General features: G+C 44.4%; 1 protein-coding gene across 1 annotated transcript; it reads left to right on the top strand.

Annotated features, from left to right (window-relative positions):
- Window positions 1–3,211: 3,211 nt before the first annotated feature.
- ATVPS33 (Sec1/munc18-like (SM) proteins superfamily) lies at window positions 3,212–20,070 on the top strand. Its single transcript, XM_048680491.2, has 23 exons — window positions 3,212–3,539; window positions 4,157–4,225; window positions 4,312–4,351; window positions 4,434–4,514; window positions 4,724–4,918; window positions 6,316–6,426; window positions 6,501–6,566; window positions 6,865–6,972; window positions 7,057–7,101; window positions 7,282–7,338; window positions 8,900–8,994; window positions 9,313–9,364; window positions 9,498–9,557; window positions 11,183–11,245; window positions 11,315–11,421; window positions 16,544–16,666; window positions 16,812–16,893; window positions 17,032–17,102; window positions 17,666–17,746; window positions 18,340–18,397; window positions 18,484–18,548; window positions 19,193–19,280; window positions 19,625–20,070. Exons 2-23 carry the CDS (start codon window positions 4,173–4,175, stop codon window positions 19,724–19,726), a joined length of 1,803 nt encoding a protein of 600 aa, XP_048536448.2. The 5' UTR covers window positions 3,212–3,539; window positions 4,157–4,172; the 3' UTR covers window positions 19,727–20,070.
- Window positions 20,071–20,306: the final 236 nt, after the last annotated feature.

Genomic DNA, 20,306 nt, shown 5'->3' with positions numbered 1-20,306 from the left:
CACACAAACACAGGCCACGTGCTATGTGTGCTTCTCTAGCTACCAAACAAATTGACTCCATCGGTGCTCGCGCCCAGCACGATGTTCCTTGGATCCTTCCCAAATTCTGGGTATTCGAAGTTCAACGCTTGCCACTGGCTCGCATCCTTAGGGTGACTCAGCATCTTGTCTTTTTTATTTATCTCCGGATCATTTCCGTCATCTTCCCGCTTCTTCTCCTCCCTATCCGCGTGCCAACGCAGGAGCTTTGCTACCTTAGGGTTCGCGAAATACCGCTGCAGACGAGGAGTGATCGGAAAGTACCACACCGATTTTCGAGGAGCTTTCTTCCTCTTCTTGTATCGAGTGACGCCGCACACTGGACATATGGTAGACTCTGCGTGCTCGTCCCGATAAATGATGCAATTGTTCATGCACACACGGTATTTCACGTGCGGTAAATCCAGAGGACACACGATTTTCTTCGCCTCCTCGAAACTGGTCGGGCACTTGTTCCCCTTGGAAAGACGTTCGTGCCAGAATGACATGTTCTCGTCGAAGCATGCGTCGGTCATTTTGTGTTTTACCTTCATCTCCAGAGCCATGAGCGTTACTTTCAGGCGGGTATCCTCGAGCCTGCATCCTTCATACAATGGAGTAACCGCGTCTATCTCCAGTTGATCCAGCTTGGCTTTCTCTCTGGCGGCAGCTCTTGCGTTATCCGTCTGCTTGAGAAGCAGCTCTTGAATATGAGGGTCCTGCACCCAGCCTCCATCGTCGTCTGCTCCGGCATCTTCATCTTCATGATCATGCCCTTCGTCTTGATCTTCCTCATCATCATGTACGACATCTTCTACATGATGACTGTGTACAACATCACCGTCGTGATCATGTCCTGGAGATTCTTCGTCTTCTCGCCCGCCCTCGCCGCGGTGGTACTTGTCTTGTTGTCCTTCCTCATTTCTTGCCCGGCCCCCATGGACGACTTCATAGTCATCTTCATCACCTTGCCACCGATAACCATCCATGAAACCACGCAAGAGCAGGTGGTCCCGCACCTACCCGGAATCTGGGTCCGCAATAAGACTCTTCAGCTTGCATCTTCGACACGGACATCTTATCTCCGTCTCGTTCTTTTGAAGCATCTCGGCCTTCGCGGAGCTCAAAAACCTATTCACGATGCCTTCGGTCATCGTGCGGACCATGGTCGCCTGCAGGGTAGAGCAAAACGATATTTTAGAACCAAGAAATTTTTTGGCATGACCTTCCCTAAAAATAGGACCAAAAAGAATGTATAGTGCCAAAATTCTCGCCGAAACGGAAATGAATCAACATTCCGGCAAAATATTAGTAACTATCGCATTTCAAATACCGGTACCTGCAAACACAAACATATATGCAACACACAAACACATGCAACACCACAAACATACATAGATCTAGCTAGGCCACGGAAAGTGCATGTGCACGTTGTTGGAGCGAGCTAGGGAGAAAAAAAGTAGATCTACATCATGAAGATAGCTTTCCCCTTGCTTACCTATCAAAAAAAGGTAATTTCACCACTTAATTTTGATGAATCTATGGTGGAAATGAGGTGAGGAGGAGAAGTCAGCCGAAAGCTTGGAGAAGGAGGGGGAGGGAATGAAGTGGGGAAAGTGAGTGGGTAGGTGTGGGGCTGTCCAAAATATCTTGTTGGGGTCCCAGTTTACTAATGGCGCACCACCTGCACATGTGCCATTAGTAACCCTGGTTACTAATAGCGCACCTGCAGGTGATGCGCCATTAGTAGTTTTGCAGAAAAGTAAAAAATAAATATATATATATATACTAATGGCGCATTTTTACAGGATGCGCCATTAGTAGTTTAAACTACTAATGGCGCACGGTGAGGCGGTGCGCCATTAGTAGTTTTGCAAAAAAAAAAGAATAAAAAAAATTCAGTACTGGCGCACTCCTTGTCTGAACTAGTAATGGCGCACCGGACATAGGATGCGCCATTAGTATGTATGTAAAAAAAATTATCACTAGTGGCGCACCTGTTTTCTGGTGCGCCATTAGTGTCTTCCACACTAATGGCGCATCATCAACTGGTGCGCCATTAGTATATAGTAGTGGCGCACTACTTCCCTGATGCGCCATTAGTGTCAATCCTATCTATAACCCTTTTCCTAGTAGTGAGGGAACCTTGATTTTCCACAGCATGCTCCATGATTTCTCGTCTCTGTCGAACCTAGATGATCCACCCCATCCTTCCAACCATTCCTCCCTCTGTATTTTTGTTCGTTGCAAGAATTTATACGCCGAGCTTACCGTGAAATTTCTCTTCTTCTCCGGATACCAAGCCCAGAAATCCTCTATGTTGCGTGTGCAAACTGGTATCCTCAAAATAGCTTCGGCGTCGATCGGTAGAAATACCTTTCTGATTACTTCTTTGTTCCAAGATGCTGTAGCCGGTAGCATTAACTCTGAAACATACCTGGGAGGATTGGCCACGAGCGAAGTTATCGGTCGTGGAGTCATCTCTTTTGGTATCTAGTTATCAACCCAAATCTCTGTTGTTTGGCCATTGCCAATCCGGCAAATGATTCCTTGCTTTAACAGATCACGCCCCTCCATGATTGCATGCCAAATCTGTGATGGTTTTGAGCCCATCACTGCATCTAAAATTGTTCCCTCCAGGTAATACGCAGCTTTCAAAATCCTTGCACTCAGGCTTGTTGGTTCTTGTAGTAATCTCCAAGCTTGGCGTGCCAACAGGGCCAAGTTAAACAGTTCAAGATCTCTGAAACCGAGGCCTCCCAAATGCTTTGGTCGCGTCATAATATCCCAAGAAACCCATGCAGGCTTTCGTTCTCCTTGTTTGCAGCCCCACCAAAATTTCCGGATAATAGATTTTATGTGATCGCATAAGCCTCGTGGCAACTTAAAACAAGACATAGAATAGACCGGGATAGCTTGGGCTACCGATTTGATTAACACATCCTTTCCACAAGCTGAAAGGCACTTGCTCATCCACCCTTTCACCTTGTCCCAGGTATCTGTCACTCGATGATTCATTTGGTACCTAGTTTGAATTAGATATAGATAGACGAACGTGCGTAAGCTAGATTGTTATGCATTGGGCATTTGGGCAAATGGGCCTAGTTTGCTGCCGCTGTCTGTAGGTTATTTTTTTATTGTAGACTTTACGGATGTTATGGGCTGGGTTCGGTCCCTGCACGCACACACTCCGATCGGCTCCCCGTCAAAAAAAGGGGAAAACTCCGACCGGCTTCGCTCCAAAAGAAAAGAAAAACGCACGCCGCCCGGCTTTCCTTCGCCCGCTCGTCTGCCCCTCCGACGCCGGAGCTCCGCGCTCCCACCCGCCGGCCGCTCTCCGCCCCTCTGCAGGTCTTCCACCATCCGTCCCGTCCCTTCCTTACTCTCCTCCGCGAGGCCCCGTCCCCGCCCCGCCTTCTCCTCTCCTCGCCGCCGTCGACTGGACGACCCCAGCTCGCCGCCGTCCGCGAAGGCGACGACCGGCAGCAGCGGCCCGAATCGAGGAGCGAGGGCCCTCTCAGGTGATCTTCCCTCTCTCAAGTGTCGTGCCCCATGCCTCTGGTTAGCTCCCCGATTTGGACGGTCTCGCGGTTTGATGCGTGCTGCGATTTATTTGGGGATGGATCTGGGATGATGGATTTACCGTCGCTCGTGCCATGCTAGCAAATCTTATGTAGGCATTTTGGATTCATGTCAAGTGTATGCCAAGTGAATGAACATTAGCCTCATAAGTAGTATATGATTATGCTCATATTCCGTAAGAAATTTAGATTCTCTGGGCAGTTAAAGTTTTTGGCCTTTGGAACGCTTATTCCAAACCATAGGCCCATAGCCCTGTTACTTGTTCCAACTTTGGTAGTTATGTAGTTTGCTTCTGTTTGTGTGGACTATAGCTACATTGGGACGTTCTGTTAGTGGATTAGTGGATGGTTTTGATGTTAGTTATTTCACTTCATTGAGCAGAATGGATGTCATCTATAAGTTGCGAACATCATGTGTAATAGTACTTTTTCATTCCCCGTTTTCCCCTATACTCTGCTACAGTCGCTGTTTATCAATATGCTATCTAATTACCCACATATGCATGCTTCTTTGTGTTAAGAATAATATCTTTTTGATCTATTCGTGAAATATGAAGGTGTTGAGTGGGCCAAATGGCACAGATTCCAAACCTCGATAACGCCGCGCTCAATCTTACTGCCCTGAGGTCTCTTATTCTGATCTTACTCACTTCCTGTGTCTTCCTCTAAATCTTGACTTGTGTTCTTAATCTGTTTTAACCCTGGCATCCAGGGAGCAGTCACAGAAGGAACTTCTCAGCATAATCAAGAGTGTGCGTTTCTCCTCCTGCACTCCCTGTCGCCATCTTATGTACTTTTGTTGACATTGAAGACTTTGCATTCCTTGTGTATCAGATTAGGGGGAAGAAGTGTCTGGTCATTGATCCGAAGCTTGCGGGTACCCTCTCGCTGATCCTGCAGACCTCGGTGCTAAAGGTTTGGTGATAGACTCTGATTTTGCTGCCAATAAGCGATACATTTCATGTCCCTAACTAATATCTTAATACATAATTTGAACTTTGGGGATGTGCCATGAATATTCCTTCAAATACCTTTCATACATAAACAAAAGAGTAAAGCCACGTTGCAGTTACTTTCTTTATTTCAACTTGGATAGCTCAGACATGTTTTTTTATGTTGATTAGGAATATGGCACGGAGCTGCGGATCCTCTCTGCTGACCCTCTTCAGACGGAATGCCCCAAAGTGGTGTATCTTGTTCGCTCCCAGCTGAACTTCATGAAATTTGTGGCTAATCAAATTAAGAATGACGAATCCAAAGGGCTCCAGAGGGAATACCACCTCTATTTTGTACCACGCCGTATAGTTGCCTGTGAGAAGGTATTTTGGTTTCTGTATATTTTATTTCCATTAATGTACATGCATGTTCTATTATTGTGTTTGGACTTATAATTCTAGTATGGTAGAATAATTTGTGAGACTCATGCGAAATTCAATAATTATAGACCTCATTACAATAAGAGATGACTCAAACACAATCACCATTGTCCTGTATGGATGTCATGTGTGTACTGTGGAATTGAGTGATCTCATACATTACTACTGCACAGAAAGAATGGAATTCCATCTTGTATGGGTGAAATCTGCACTAGCAGATATCATAATTATAGTTATGCTTTATTTGACTAGGTTTTAGAAGTTTGGCAAGACGGAATCAGTCCTTCAGAGTATTCCCATTTCCCGAGTGTATTCCTGTAGTTCTTAGCCCAACAGGTTTATTAGACATGATGCCAATGAATACGACCTTATGTACTAAAATGTTGACATGGCAGGTATTAACTGAACACGTGTTCTTTTCATTGCTGATGATAGGCCTGAAATGTTTTTCCAATCTGAACACCATAAATCTTTGCATTATTTCTTCCCAAATACAGTTTTATCCATACCAGTGACATATACAGTAGTTACCGTAGGATGGAACTTTTGTTACAGATTATTCATATGAATATTTCTTTACAATCTGAATGAGCTTCTCAAGGATTTCAGCTTGCCTGCTGCTTCACTGTTATATAAAGCTGATGCCCTTTTACTTTAGTTCGTGACCCATTGGCTGTGTTGTTTTGACAATTAAAATTGAGAAGCTTTAGCTATGCATTTACACGAAGTCATAATGCTGGCTATGATCTTCTAGCGTCTAAACTAGCGATAACATATTTCAATTTCTCTTGAACTTCGTCACCATTGTTTGGTATTTATAAAGGAGTATCGAATTTGACTAGCCAGAAGAGGATTCAGGAATGCTAACTATCTTTATGTATAGTAAAATTAATAAATTCTAACCTATCTTTTGTAATCTCCCCTGAATTGTCATGTATCTGCAATGCTAATGACCAAGCATCTGATTATGGATGGCACAGACAATTGTAAATCATAACTCAATATAGATTTTTTCCGAGTTGTAATATTCGTTGAGGAATAAATAAATGTTGACAAATTGGCAAATACATCATTCATAGCCCGTACATACTTTTCAGGTGCCAAAAAGTTATACTGTCCTGTTGTTTTGATGATTGGTAGACATTTTCCTTGTTATAGTAGTAATCTTATTAGTTTTTCTTCCCCTTAACTCGCGGATGCCCAAACACATGCTTAGCTATTGTTCTCAGAATTTTGTGAGCTAGGAGCCTAGGACACATGAATCCAGGAATCCACTCCATAAATTTCTCTTTGCACTAAGGCATCTTCAATTTAATTCTCTTTTTTTCTTGCTGACACAGATTCTGGAGGAAGAGAAAGTTCATCAAAAGTTGACAATCGGAGAGTATCCCTTGTATCTAGTTCCTTTGGACGAGGATGTCCTTTCTTTGGAGCTTGACTATTCCTTGCAGGTACAGCTACATAATTGGTGTAGCATGTTTTTCTAACATTTTATTAGTCTCATTGGAGCATTTATGATTTTCAGGAATGCCTTATTGAAGGAGATACAAGTTCTGTCTGGCATGTTGCAAAAGCTATCCATAAGTTAGAGGTATGTATGTATGTCTTCCCTTCCTGTGTTTGGAATGTTTTGTACTTGAAATAGTGATTACTCCATTTGTGATTCATTAGTTTATGGCTGAAATATTGTTATGGATAGACTAAGTTACGATCGACCACTATACTTGACGTTTGCATATTACTTACCAACTCTGCATCTGCAATCTCACAAGTTTTTTGACACAATCTTTCGTTCACCAGAAAGTCTTTCACCCTATTTCAATGTGGGAAACTGGCTTCCATCAAATTCATAAAGTGTTGCTCTTACGCATATAAGGTTTCTTTTCCAGTTTGCCTTCGGGGTTATCCCCAATATTAGAGCCAAGGGTGTAGCATCAACCAAAGCTGCAGAATTGCTGAACCATATGCAACTCGAAGACCCGGTCAGCATGGATAATGTAATGCCATTTGATTTCAACCTTTCATGACTCAGATCTCTAAATTCAGCTGATTGCCTAATTTTTACTTTGTGGTGCTTTTAGATGGGGATTCCAGAGATAGACACCGTTATTTTGCTAGATAGAGAGGTAATTTTCTGTTGTACACTTTGTGATCATTTCTTGCTTTTCTCAGCTTATATGAACCTTTTTACTATTTTTTAAGTGATCAAAGTTTTGTATAAATTATAGTGATCTTAGGTGTGAATGTGTGATATATTTTCTTTTGATGTCTTCTGCTTTTCTGGAATTCATCTTTTATTCATTCAGGTGGATATGGTGACACCAATGTGCTCTCAGCTAACGTATGAAGGTCTATTAGACGAGGTAGGCCATGAAGTTTTTGATACTGGCATTACTTATAAGTCACAAGTGTTTGAACTATTAGCTTTCTCTGTTGAATCTTGATTGATAACATGTGAACGTATGACTCTCCGAGCTAGCATGTTCCTGGCTTTCTAGTATTGCTTTCTCTTAAGTTGGGGTTGATGTGAAACACCACACAGTTTGTGTTCCTTGCCAGTCAAAATAAGACATTTTTATTGCCGCTTCCGTCTTTGTTGTGGCTCCTCCACCAGATCATGCGTGCAGCAGTGTAGGCCTTGTAATGAATTCAACAGTATGTATGTTGTGAACCACAGTACACAACGGGGTAAACACCGCCGGGAGGGTGTTCGAATGGAGTCAGCCTGATTGGGGAAGCGATTAGATCATAGGTGGGAGATACATTTGGGAAGGAATAGATTGATTTCTCATTGTTTGGACGGGAATCAGACCTGGCTGCTGGTATATACTAACAAATAACAAACTCAATCTCTATTTGATAACTATCTACTCTATGCATAACTGTGCGATAGCTATCTACACTAGCTGATACATACGGCTGTTGCCATCCACCCTAGTGTCGCAGCCGTCCGGCTGTAGTCCCAAGGTCCACACCTCCCTAATCTCTACCAATGATGTGTAGTAAATTTTAAAAACCATAGAGTTGCAGATGGAAATCACAGGATGCCACCAAAGGCCACCTAAAACTCTGGTTCTTACTTGGTAATGTTTCCTTGAGCCTTCATGTTTACTACCCTAGTTCCAAAATAGATGTCATTTTAAAGTGTATGCAGTCAAACTGCTGTGAATTTGACATTTTAGACTGGCCTTTGTTGGTGGATTTCTGTATCAAATGATTTTTGGAATAATGTGGTCAAAGGTGTATATTGAACTGTATGCCAGAAACATCTACCCTGGATGGAGGGGGTCATACACATTGTTGTCCTAATCGAATGACTGATTTGTCATTTAATATTGGTCTATCCAGATGGCTACTGGAGTTGAGCTGCATGCAGAATGTCGTATCCTGACTGAACTAACTGTGATAATATCTTGCTTTTAAGTAATGTCCACCTTGCTTTGGATTGTTGTCTTGAACAGGAGATGTGAAATGCAGGTAGACAATATCCCTGTTTACTCTTTTACCCTCCTAGTTTGCTAGGTTATGTGCATTGCAATGGTAGCAGTGATCATACTAGTTTTATTGTGTTAGAACGAGCAGGGTGCAATGATATTTTGGTAAATGGTGAACTCGTTAATCTTAGACCAAGTGGAAACGCCTATGCAGCTGCATACTTATACTCGTCTTTGCAGCAGGGTGTTGCTTAAGATTTTAGCTCATTGGCTAGGTCGGTCTCGGTTTTATCAGTATTGTTTGTATGATTCTGGAGTAACATTAACTCAGGTGTATCCGCTGCATGAATGGCAGTGGCGTGATGTTTATTGCCTAAATCAATGCAACCAAAATGAACTGAATTTCTACCATCCTGCCACTGCATTTCCATTACGAATCTAAATTTAAAGTAGCTTTGAATGAATCGTGTGATTATGTTTTATTCGACAGATGTTGGAAATTCATAATGGATCTGTGGAAGTTGACGCCAGCATTATGGGTGCTCAACAAGATGGAAAAAAGGTCAAGGTTCCACTCAATTCAAGGTAAACTATCCTTAGTATGTATTATCTGGAAAACAAACAATGGACATTGTTATAACGATGTGGCGTGTAACAATTTTGTGTGTGCAAGAATTGTTGCTTTGCTGTTTGGAAGCTTCCTCTATGTGTATATTATTGCCATTGACATCCCACAATATTGGTTTTAATTTTGTAGTGCATTTCTGAAGACTCAGATTTTGCATATGTACAAATACATTTTCGAACCTTCTTAGATTGCAAGTTATGCGTGTGCAATGCTCCTATGTACATAAGCATGCATGGATTTGGAGCTATAAATTTATGTCGCTGATCTCTTTTCAGTGATAAGTTGTACAAGGAGATTCGAGACCTCAACTTGCATGTTGTAGTTCAGGTTCACTCCACTGGCTTTACCTCTTGTATATCTTGTGTGAATGAGCTTTGCACTAATGTTGTTGTTCTGGTTGTTATGCAAGCGGCCATAAATAATATCGTGTTCTGGTCATTGCAAATTGTTTTGACTGCAGGTCGTCCGCCAAAAGGCAACGTCTATTCAGCAAGATTATGCAGAAGTAAAATCAACGAATGTAAGTGTAAGAACTAAAGAGTTTTGCATCATGTTGTGTATTCTTGGTATGTATTATCTTTTAATATTTGTCATGAATGTCGACTAGGTCCACCCAGGTTAGGTCCATGTGGTCCGTGACTCTTATAACTTTAACTATGCTGAATACAATACAATGCATATAGCTGTGATAACTTCTCTTCCCCGAAAGCTAGCATGATATTAAGAGCGAAGCAACCCCTAGCCCATCCACCATGCTAATCTCTTTGCATGCGGTCTGCCACCTCCGCGTGTGCCCCCACCAGATTTATTCATCCACGATCAGTTCCCACCTTGGTTCACTATGGGCATCTACTTTGTGTGTTTCAGTATTTGAGATTCTAAGGTGGATTACATGTCGTCGTATTTTCTATTTTCAATTCAGCTCCAGCATCATGCTTACTCCTGCTTAGTGACTCGTTAGATCTGGTATAGCGGTCATAGGTGTTAGTGTGCCTCCCTTCTTATGGTGCCTGAAAATGCTATAGCATAGTTCAATCACCGGTGCCTGGAGTCAATTGCCTTCAGTATGTGTCTCATGTATACGATGGTGTTAATATGCTGACTAGGATGGATAGGCTTATCTAGAATCCTTCACAATACTGTTGAATAAAAAGGTTCCGAATATGATGTTGGTGTATAAGGAGCACCATCTTCAGCTGATTTTCTTTGAGAAATTTGACTGAATCCCTGTTTGTATAAATAACCACTTTATGATTGATTTTTTTGAGATACTGGGCTGACATGGAATTGTTTTGTTATATAGGGTCATAGTTTGAGAGTTCATCTTAGTCAGTCTATATTTTTGATCTTACCCTCTTTTTGGCAAGATCAAAGTTTGAATTCTTTGTAATAAACAATGTAGTAAGGTTGTTGGTTATATGCATCTTAGAATGCAGAGGTCAGGGGTAATAAAAGCTTCCATTTTCTAAATTTTTTTTAGAGTTAGACATCATTTTTGTTGTTGGTGTTTGCATTGACAGGTTGCTGTCGCTGCAGTTATTTTGAAATATGGTTAATGATTCTGTCCGTTATCATATTCAGAACAAGAGTCCGTATCCATTTCGAACGATATGTTTTCGTAGTGTAAATATGATTACATTGGCATGAATTGAACTATCTGATGTGACAGTTTTGAAGAAGAAAAAGGACCACTAAGCGTGTACAATATGAAAATATTGTACTGTTAACTTCAGAATCATATATTGCCCGTTTGGCAGCTCTTTCATCTTCACTCGATATATTTTTGATGTGGAAATTCAGAGAACACGTCTCGCGTGTACTTCACATAATGTTTGGTCAAAATTTGAACTGTTCGATTTGGATATTCGGAGGACATGTCTCACGTATACTTGATGGAATGATTTGTCAAAATTTGAATTGTTGTATTGGGAGATGCTGCTGGCTTTTGATGTTACATTTGGGGTAAGGAGTGATGAACACAAGTGTTAGGATAAAATTATAAGTTTGTCCCTTTTTATGAGAACTACATACTTTGGATATCCCACTAGGGAATTTGCTGTTTAGCATCCAAAGTATCTGCATGTGTATTCCAGTTGGTTTCTTTGTTGCTTGAATGGAAGTTATCTAAATATTTTTCATAAACAGACACAGTCGGTTTCTGAGCTGAAGGATTTTGTGAAGAGGTTACACTCGCTACCGGAGATAGCTGTGAGTTACTTAAATACCTAAGTTTGTTTACCTCTGCTTCCACTAATTATGACACATTGTATGATTCAGAGGCATGTTAACTTGGCACAACATTTGCAATCATTTGCGGCAAAACCCGCATTTCATGCCCGAGTAGAGATTGAGCAAATAATACTGGAGGCGCAGACCTATGAAACGTGAGTTTGTTTTAGAAACTTCTCAGTTTTCTTTGAGTTACTTTCTGTGCATTTGTTATAGTTTATTCCTCCCTCGCAATTCAATGCTTCTTGAGTTCTACTCCTTCCGTCCCATAATATAAGATCTTAGTACATCCAATATACTCATATATTGGATGTACTAAGATCTTATATTATGGGACAGAGGGAGTATTATTTATTAATGCTTTATTTTCTTTATGCTTGCTTCTATTGAATAATCAATTTTGCACCCTGAAGTTTCAGGCTGGTCACTTTAACTCCCTTAGCTTCCTAACCATGTATTCTACCTCATATATTGGATGTACTAAGATCTTATATTATGGGACAGAGGGAGTATTATTTATTAACGCTTTATTTTCTTTATGCTTGCTTCTATTGAATAATCAATTTTGCACCCTGAAGTTTCAGGCTGGTCACTTTAACTCCCTTAGCTTCCTAACCATGTATTCTACCATCTAAACTTTTGGATCAGATCAAATAACCTCTTATTGTCGGGTGTTGCGGTGATTTTGCCACGTGGCTCTGCATGGATATTTCTAGCTGCTTAGCAAGCTGTATAATGGAAAGAGGGGCAATTCTCTTACTTGCCACTGTGGAAGCTTCTATGTTCGCTATATGTGTTATGATGGCAGCATTGACTGCTCAGCTGGGTTGAAAAAGAGTAGTATTCTTGAGACGAGAGACACAAACTTTGGACTTGACTAATTAAAACACAACGCCTCCCTTTTTTTTCGTGAAAACGCAAAGGACCCGCAAAGGTCCTTTGCATTTCTTTTCATTGAAAAGGTAGAAGTTCAGCCGCAATCCTCCGAGGAGGTGCAGGGTGCAAAAAGATGAAAGAAAATTAGTGAACATCCTAGGTTGAGGGCAGAACAACCCTGCCCTTGAGCACTAGCCTCTGGAGGGATGATGTCTCCCGCACCTGCTCCCTGCCCCCTCCCTCTAGCCTATCCTAGCCCTCCAACCTTGCCGCCGTCGACCCCCGCCGACAGCCCTCCCCTCCTCCCAGCCCCCTTCCCCGCCATGTTGCCCTTGGTGCTGACTTCGTTGACCGTTGAGCAACCCCATTCGACGACTGTGTCTCTGGTGACTGTTGGCTCGATTCGGAGAGCGAGTCCTCCACGCGCTCGTAGAGCGACGTCGCCCGCACCCCTCCAGCCACCCCAGCCGCTCTGACGCCTCAGGCCCCATGGCGGCACCCTCCCAGCTGTCTGCCAAGACTCGCCTAGGACCTCGCTCTGAGGTTCACCGCGTCTCTGATGGCGCCATGGATGGCAGCAGTCACGTCGCAGGAACCGATGCTGCCATCCACGCCAGATCGCTGCGCCCGGCCCTCCCCCGCATCGCCAGCGCAACCCCTCGCCGGAGGATGTCCCAGGGTTGTGCTTTCGTTGCCTCGACCATCGCCACCGTCTGCGTGACTGCACCAACGACATCAAGTGTCGACGCTGCCTTGTCTCCGGCCACAACTCCCGCTCCTGCACCAGGGACAGCTCCATGCTGCTCCTGGCCGCGCGAGCCTCGCTGCTCCAAAGGTCCCTCGTCGCTAGGCCGCCCCCGGCCCCCGCCTCCTCCTGCAACTCCGGTAGCGCTTGCGACCGCTGCGCGCTCCGCCGAGCTAGCGTGGATCATCATGTCATGCACCGTTGAGATGGAGGAAGCGGAGGAGGTTCTCGCTCGCGCGATGGTGGCCTCCATCACCGGCACTAGACCACGTGTTTGTCGTAGATGTCGCATAGGTGCTGTTCAACGCCTTCGAGCTTGTTGATGGCGACTTCACCGTCCACACCCACCACCTCGAGGACTTCTTAATCCTCTTCAGCTCCTAGCTCACCAAGAACTGCCTCGATGGTGACCACTTCATTCGCAACCCACACTTCTATCTCTCGCTTCATCCTTGGAGCGAGCTCGCCCATGCCGTCTCAAGCGAGTTTCAATACCGCGTCGAGCTCGAGCTCAAGCTCTGCGGCATCCCCGCCGAAGCATGGCACCTTTCAACGGCCGAGCACATCCTTGGAGAGAGCCGCTGGATTGAGCGTCTCCACCCCCACACGCGTTCCCGGGCAGACCTTGCCACATTTCGGCTGTAGGGGCGCTCGCACGACCCTGCTCATTTGCCGCGCCGCTACTCTCGAGATTGTCGAGCAGATCACCTCCCGTGTCGGCTCTAGCGCGCCACCGTCAGGGCGCTCACGTACCCCATCTCCATTACGCTTGTCCGCGCGGAGGTTGACAGGCTTTGCCCCTTGGCACCCCCTTGACACTGACCCTGATCGCGACGGTGGCGCTAGCGCCGGCAGTGGCCTTGGCCATGGCTCTGAACCTGGACGTGCGCGATGCCGTGGCAGCAAACGCCGCCGCATCGATGCGCAGCCCACTGGACGCGTGGATGGCATGGTCATGGACGCCCTGGGCTGGTGTGCTGGAAACCGTGTTGTCCGTGCAGATGGGGTGGCTGTCGCTTCCGCATGGCCTGCCCCTCGCGTGTGGCGGTGCCACTGTCTATACCTTCTGCGAGGAAGGAGATGATGCCATGGCCGGGCTAATGCGGGCCCTGCCAATCTCGTCTTCGTGCCAGAAAAGGAAAGAGTAAAAGGAAGAAAAATCAGTCCTTGGTTGTGGACCAGGCCCCCAAAGCTGCTCGGGCAACAGGCGGTGGTCCGACAGGATCTGTGTCCATTGTTGGCGCTGGGTGGCAGTCCCACATTGGCTGCAGACCCACCCGAACCATCCAGAATTTTGAACTCGTTGTGGTCTTGCACGCATGAGGATGATTCTGCTGGGTCCAGGCTTGGATCGTCTGATCCTAGGGCTTGTCAGGGTCTGGACGCTTTGAGCGAGATCCTAGACACCCAGCCTGAAGAGCCAGTACATCTAGCCAACAGTGATCTCTTGTCGGGACAAAGCAGTTAGCACCTGGCGCGGGGCTTGGCTCTTCCGCTGACCGGTCCGCAGGGTCCTCGAAGGACAGGGGTGCGTAGTACACCCTTGGCGCCAGTTCTCCGCCAACCCTGGGCTGCAGCTGTTGTCCACGGCCCAGCGGGCTCGCGTTGAGATCCTACAGAGGCCCTTGGCCCAATCCATACCGCCAAGGACTGTTGCTGGTCTGCCAGGCACGCCGAAGCCAGCGATTGACGACCACGCCTCCTTTCAGCCTGCTCCCAGCCGATACGCCTCACCGCCGCTCACAATGACGATGCGACGACCCAGAGGCCGTGCTGCTGCTCCCCAATCGTGGACGCTGGGTGTGTTCCTCTCAGCTGCCACCAGGAACCTAAATGCGACCCTGCCGACCCCTGGGAAGAGGCCACATTGTCCTCTGAACCTTGCTCCTCGCCGTGGCCGCTCGGCATCTGCTGCATCGCCAATCGCAGCGCCACCTACAACGGAGAGAAGAGCACAGGTCCAAAGACTGTGCACGCTGGGGGATTGTAGGGACAAACCAGAACATCATGGCCGCAGAGGTGAGGGCCTATGATGGCATGTTTGCTGCGCCCATCCCGCTCGTGGTGCTCATGGCCATTGCGGCCCTTGTCGACCGTGAGTCCCAGCCTGCCTGGCCTCCCCGCCAATCGTCTCGGCAGGCGTTGACGTTGCCTGCGAGACTTGGTCATGCTTCGGCAATCTTTCCCATCGATCTAGTCCCTATGGATCACGGCCTAAAGATTGCGATTTGGAATGCGCGCGGCCTCAATGCGCGGGCGCTCGCACCTAGCTCACAGGGGAGAGGGGAGCTGTATGAGGGACACCGCTGACCGCATCACCAGCTGTGCACAGCCTTGACCCCCATGCTGCCACCTTGGGTGGGCCAAGGGGTGGGGTGGGGGGGGGGGGGGGTACAGCGCACACCACCTCCGGTGGAGCCACCTGCCGCTGCTGCACCCTTGCCAAGATACACCCGTCACTGACCACCACTAGCCATCCGGGGCAGCCCTTGGGCGACGACATGTTCGAGGGGCGCGAGAAGCTCCGTTGCTCTCGGTGGCAGCAGCGAGCGGACGAGACGAGAAAGAGGCTAGGGTCATTGGCGGAGCCATGGCTCGGCCAGCCTGGGCGGCTGCCTGGGCTCAGCTGGTGAACTCCACTGAAGCAGTAGAAGAGAGCAAGGATTCAAACTTGGTGATCCCCTGTCCTTGGCGTGATGGTCAGGTCTAAATCTGAAGAAAGGAAGCAATGAACCAATCTGCAAGCTGCAACATCCTTTGTCTTTGGGCCACTGCCATAGCTGCAACATCCTTTACTCCTCCCACATCCGCCTTACCTTGGTGCTCCTCCATGTGCAAACTGTCCAGGCTTCCTTGAGTCCTGCATGCTGGGAACTGTGGTGTCTGTGCTCAAGTTTCTGACCGCCACACAAAATGGCCCTCCATGCCACCAGCAGCTGCTCCTTGGTGGCAGACGGTGCTATTGGAACTTTGTATATCTAGTTTCTAGGAGTAGCACACATTTTATCCCTATGGCCTATCAGACTGTTCCCATGTTCTTTTTAGTTTGAAAATATAAACAATTCATGCATTCTCGCTGATTCTGCTGGGTAGTGGTATGCCTGTGCTTTGGATGAGCTATTGTATGCTGGGATGCACACGTCATAGGGTTAAACCTGTTCGGCCATGTGGTGGTGGGAGGGGAATGGAGGTGGGAGCCTTTTCGGAGGTGTGAACTATCCTTTCTTGCCTTCTAAAGGGTGGAAGTTCTTCATTGATTTTCTACATGGATTTCTCGTGCTTTCTTGGGCTCAAACCTTAGCTTGTTGCTTTGCTGTGATTCCATGTGTCTGTCGGTCTAGTAACTTAGATGACTGTATGCTGTCATTTCCTGATTTACTAACATGTGAAGGGTACAAAACGGAAAAATGCTAATGGGTACTGTTTTAGCCTACCAATTGCCATACTGGTATGAAACAGCAATTTTTTTCATGTCTAATGCCAAAATAATATAGGTCCGATAGAAGATTCAATATTTGCCAGTGGCAATGGAAAGTTTCCCCCAAAATATTTTGTGCAATCCACTCCCTTGTTTTTGGCTTTTAGGATATCAAGCTGCTGTCAATCAGTTTCCTCTGATCTGTGTTGAAATATTAAACTAAACTAACCATGCCCAGGTGTTACGAGTACATTGAGGAGATTATACAGAAGCAAGAGCCTATTGAAACTGTACTTCGCCTTCTAGTGTTATTTTCCCTTACAAATGCTGGGTTGCCGAAGAAGAATTTTGACTACTTGAGGTATTCTTATATTTCTTTATAAATCACTGTATTTCTGGGATTTCATGATACTTTGTGTTAAAACTCCATGTATATTTTCACTTTACAAATTTGCAACATACAAAATGTATGTTATAGTCTTGATTCATGTTTCTACTTTTTCTAGGCGGGAAATACTGCACAGTTATGGCTTTGAGCATATGCCCTTGTTATACAATCTGGAAAAAGCTGGCCTTGTTAAAAGGCAGGTTAGTCAAAGTAGCTTCTCTCAACTTGGTTTTCTTCTTGTTTCAGATCCTTAAGCGGCTCCTCAATGGAGTTTTATCTTGTTATTTATTCCAGTTCCTCTCGCATCAGTTTCTATAATATACTATCATGTTGTGCAGGAATCGAGGACTAATTGGCCTGTTATTAGTAGAGCTCTCCAGCTTATAGTTGATATAAAGGATCCTGAAAAGTATTAACTGCGTAAACTTCAGACTTACTTTGGCTTCTCTTTCAAGTTTCACTTATAAAACTTTATGCTGAATTAATCTCCACAAATTTTTCATCTTTCAGAAGGTGTAGTTTATTAATGTATTTTTTTGTTTATTTTCATAACTGGCTAATTATGTTCTTAAAAAGTACCCATACTGATCTGCAAATGACTTTGGCTCTAACTGATGTTTTTGGAGTCTTGAGCTGTTGTGAGATGCAAAAGAATTTTCTCATTTTTAGTTGCTTCAATAAATAAAATTTGTATGAATGAATAAAAATGCTAAATTCCATATTTCCAATGAAGGTTCATGCCATATGCTTTGTTGAAACTTGTTTGGTGTATTTTTTGTGTGTGTTTGAATATGTTGAAGTGTTGTTCATTTTCCCTCACCATGTTATGGAAAATATTCATAACACTTCTGGGAACATTCATTCTTCTGCCTGTTGTGCATTTGTTACTAAGTTTCCATACTTAACTGTGATCGCAAGTTATCTTGGTCATGATAACAACTATCACTAAAATGTTCCTGTTTTCAATCTCAGCCCTGATGATATAGCATACATCTTTGCTGGATATGCACCTCTTAGTATTCGCCTGGTTCAGCATGCAGTGAGGTCTGGATGGTAAGTATATCCAATCAGTTTATTTTAAAAAATATGTTCATGCTAGTTAGAATGTAGTTTGCATGAGAAAATATGTTTAATTTCCCTAGAGATAGATCCTTTTTGGAGAAAATAAGCTAAAAAATCAAACCGAGAACCCTGGCAAACATCTCTAGTGTGCTCTGAGTTACAGAAAGTAGGCATTATTTATGAACTTCCCTTTTTCTGCACTTTTAGCTGTAACAGAACTTTATACACCGTGAGAAATAATGGCATCCCTTCTTTGCGCCTGTATCGTTCTCTAATGATGTTCTCCACAACACGAATGAACTTCCATTTTTCTTATAAGCATACTTATTCATTCCTTATGGAATGTAGTTTTGGGGAGCTCGTTAATTACTTGTTTCGTAATACATCGTAGCAAAAGAGTTGGCAGTGCCAATTTGTTTGATTCATCTGTGTATGACTCCTCCCTTATAACAAGTCGTATCGACTTTCTTATCTATGATGTTATGTTGAGCAAGTTGTTTGCTTGAAAAAACAGTATTGAAGGGTTAGAAGCTGCCGCAGGTTAAGATGTTTTTTCCAATATCAATTTGTGTACCATTGTGCAGGCGATCTATTGAAGAACTGTTGAAATTATTGCCAGGTCCTCATATGGATTTGAAAAGAGTGAGCAAATATTGTCTATATTGAATTTCACTTTTGGGGATATCGAATGTTTTTTCTTAAGATACTGATCCAGTTTACTCATATAGGGTGTCTCGACCATTAGTTCATCAGAATTACTACCAGGTTCCGGGTCACAACAGAGTACCGACAGGTAAATTACCTTGATGTGAACTGTTGTTGCCACATTTTATGAATACTAGAAATGGAAAGGGTCTGGTTACCCCAATCATGTTTGCTTCATAAACTTGCTCGAATAATAGGTGCCAGCATTGTCTGTTGATCTGATATACCAGTTCCCATGTTATTTCATGATCTTACCGAGCAAGTATTTATCATGTGTCGAGAGTTAGACTGTCAAAACTGTGGTGTTCTCCACATGGTTTGATCCTAAGTTATATGATATGTCTGCTGTATGAGCTTAGTTCGACTTTTTTGGGCCATTAGACCTTGTGACATGTGAGGACTGAGGGTGTGTGATCATAAAGTAACAGATCTTGGAGAAGAGATTATATGTAGAGTCCAGGGGAGGACGTGAAGAGTAAAACTAGGGAGACATGAAACCAAGGTGAAAAAGACAAAGAAGATTAGTACTATTAATACTATCATTTGACATTGCATCCCCACTTTTGTCCCCTGGAGAAGCCAAGAATTGCACTGTTTTGTTAATCGAAGTTGTTTGTCGCCAGAACCGTATGACTGGTTTAACTAGATGGTTTTCCCCTATTGTGCTTGATAGCAGTGTCATCACCAAGTTTTTCTTCCCCTGGATTTGTTATAATTGTCTGTTTGTTCTAGGGTTGGTCATCGCTCCCTGGTTCTGGTTGTATTTATTGGTGGTGTAACATCTGCTGAGATTGCTGCGCTTCGATTTCTTAGTGCACAGGTATGTATGTGCAAATTGATTTCCATTTTCCTTCAGATGTGAATAGGAAATGGACTCCAAAATGCTACAAATTCGGTACATTTTGGAGTTCCAAATTTGGAAAATAAAAATGGAAAGAGTTTGCTCCAGTTCCTTTCTACTTCATCCATTGTTTTCACTATTTTTCATGTCTAGTTCTCTTTAATGTTTTCTCAAAGTGATTGTTGGGAGTCTGAGTTTGACTCTGTAGATGAGGTTTTGCTTGCAGCTCGACATTACAGTATCACACTACAGTTTATTTCAGGAAAGTCCTGCCATAGACTCGAGTTTCTTACTTGCCATGTCCTGTCTCTTGTCTACTGCAGGAAGGAATGGGCTATGACTTCCTGGTTGCAACAACAAAGGTTATCACTGGCAACACATTACTGAGACCAATTATAGCCAGCAGCAAAGAGGGAATGATTTAGTTGTCTTTTCTGTGCACACCCCTTTTTGATTGTACAAAGCAGCGCACACCCGAGCCCAAGATGGGATTTTCCTTGGTTCAGTTCTAGGCTACTTCTATTCTGCCACCGGAAATGCTATTGCTTGCGCTCTTGCGTTCATCAGCCTTGGTTTTCTCGTCAGATAGCGCATGTACATCGATATCTCCTGTACAGACACAGCCGCGCTAGCTCCTTCCTTGGTGCTGGATGGAAGTTCAGCATTATGTTTTTTCATGTATATTCTCGAAATACACACCTTCATTTCTAACTCTGTTCTGCTTTCACCTTGTACATCAAGTGGTGTGACAGGTATGTTCAGTTTTTTCTGTGCGGCAATGCCAACTCTGCGTCTGTTTTGGTTTGTGAGCGGCTCTGGGTTCGGCGAAGTGTCCGCTCTGTAAAATGGACCTGTAGGAGATTGGTGGTGTTCTGCTCACCAAAGCTAGCTCTCTCCTCTATGCCGATTATACTTGGAAATGTAGTTGGCATAGTTTGTGAGCGGCTTGTCATCAGTTTGCAAACTATGCCAACTATGGTGAAACCTTTTGCAGTTTGCAGTTAT

This window comes from Triticum urartu, chromosome 6A (genome assembly GCF_056163025.1).
Source record: "Triticum urartu cultivar PI428250 chromosome 6A, HENAU_Tu73, whole genome shotgun sequence".
NCBI lineage: Eukaryota > Viridiplantae > Streptophyta > Magnoliopsida > Poales > Poaceae > Triticum > Triticum urartu.
This window is presented reverse-complemented; position numbering and strand designations above follow the sequence as displayed.

Excerpts from the sequence above, each read along its gene's own strand:
- ATVPS33 (XM_048680491.2), top strand. The coding sequence starts at position 4,173 with ATGGCACAGATTCCAAACCTCGATAACGCCGCGCTCAATCTTACTGCC. Across the intron at positions 6,427-6,500 it reads AGCTTGACTATTCCTTGCAG|GAATGCCTTATTGAAGGAGA; the intron begins GTACAGCTACAT and ends TATGATTTTCAG. Across the intron at positions 18,398-18,483 it reads CTCATATGGATTTGAAAAGA|GGTGTCTCGACCATTAGTTC; the intron begins GTGAGCAAATAT and ends TTACTCATATAG.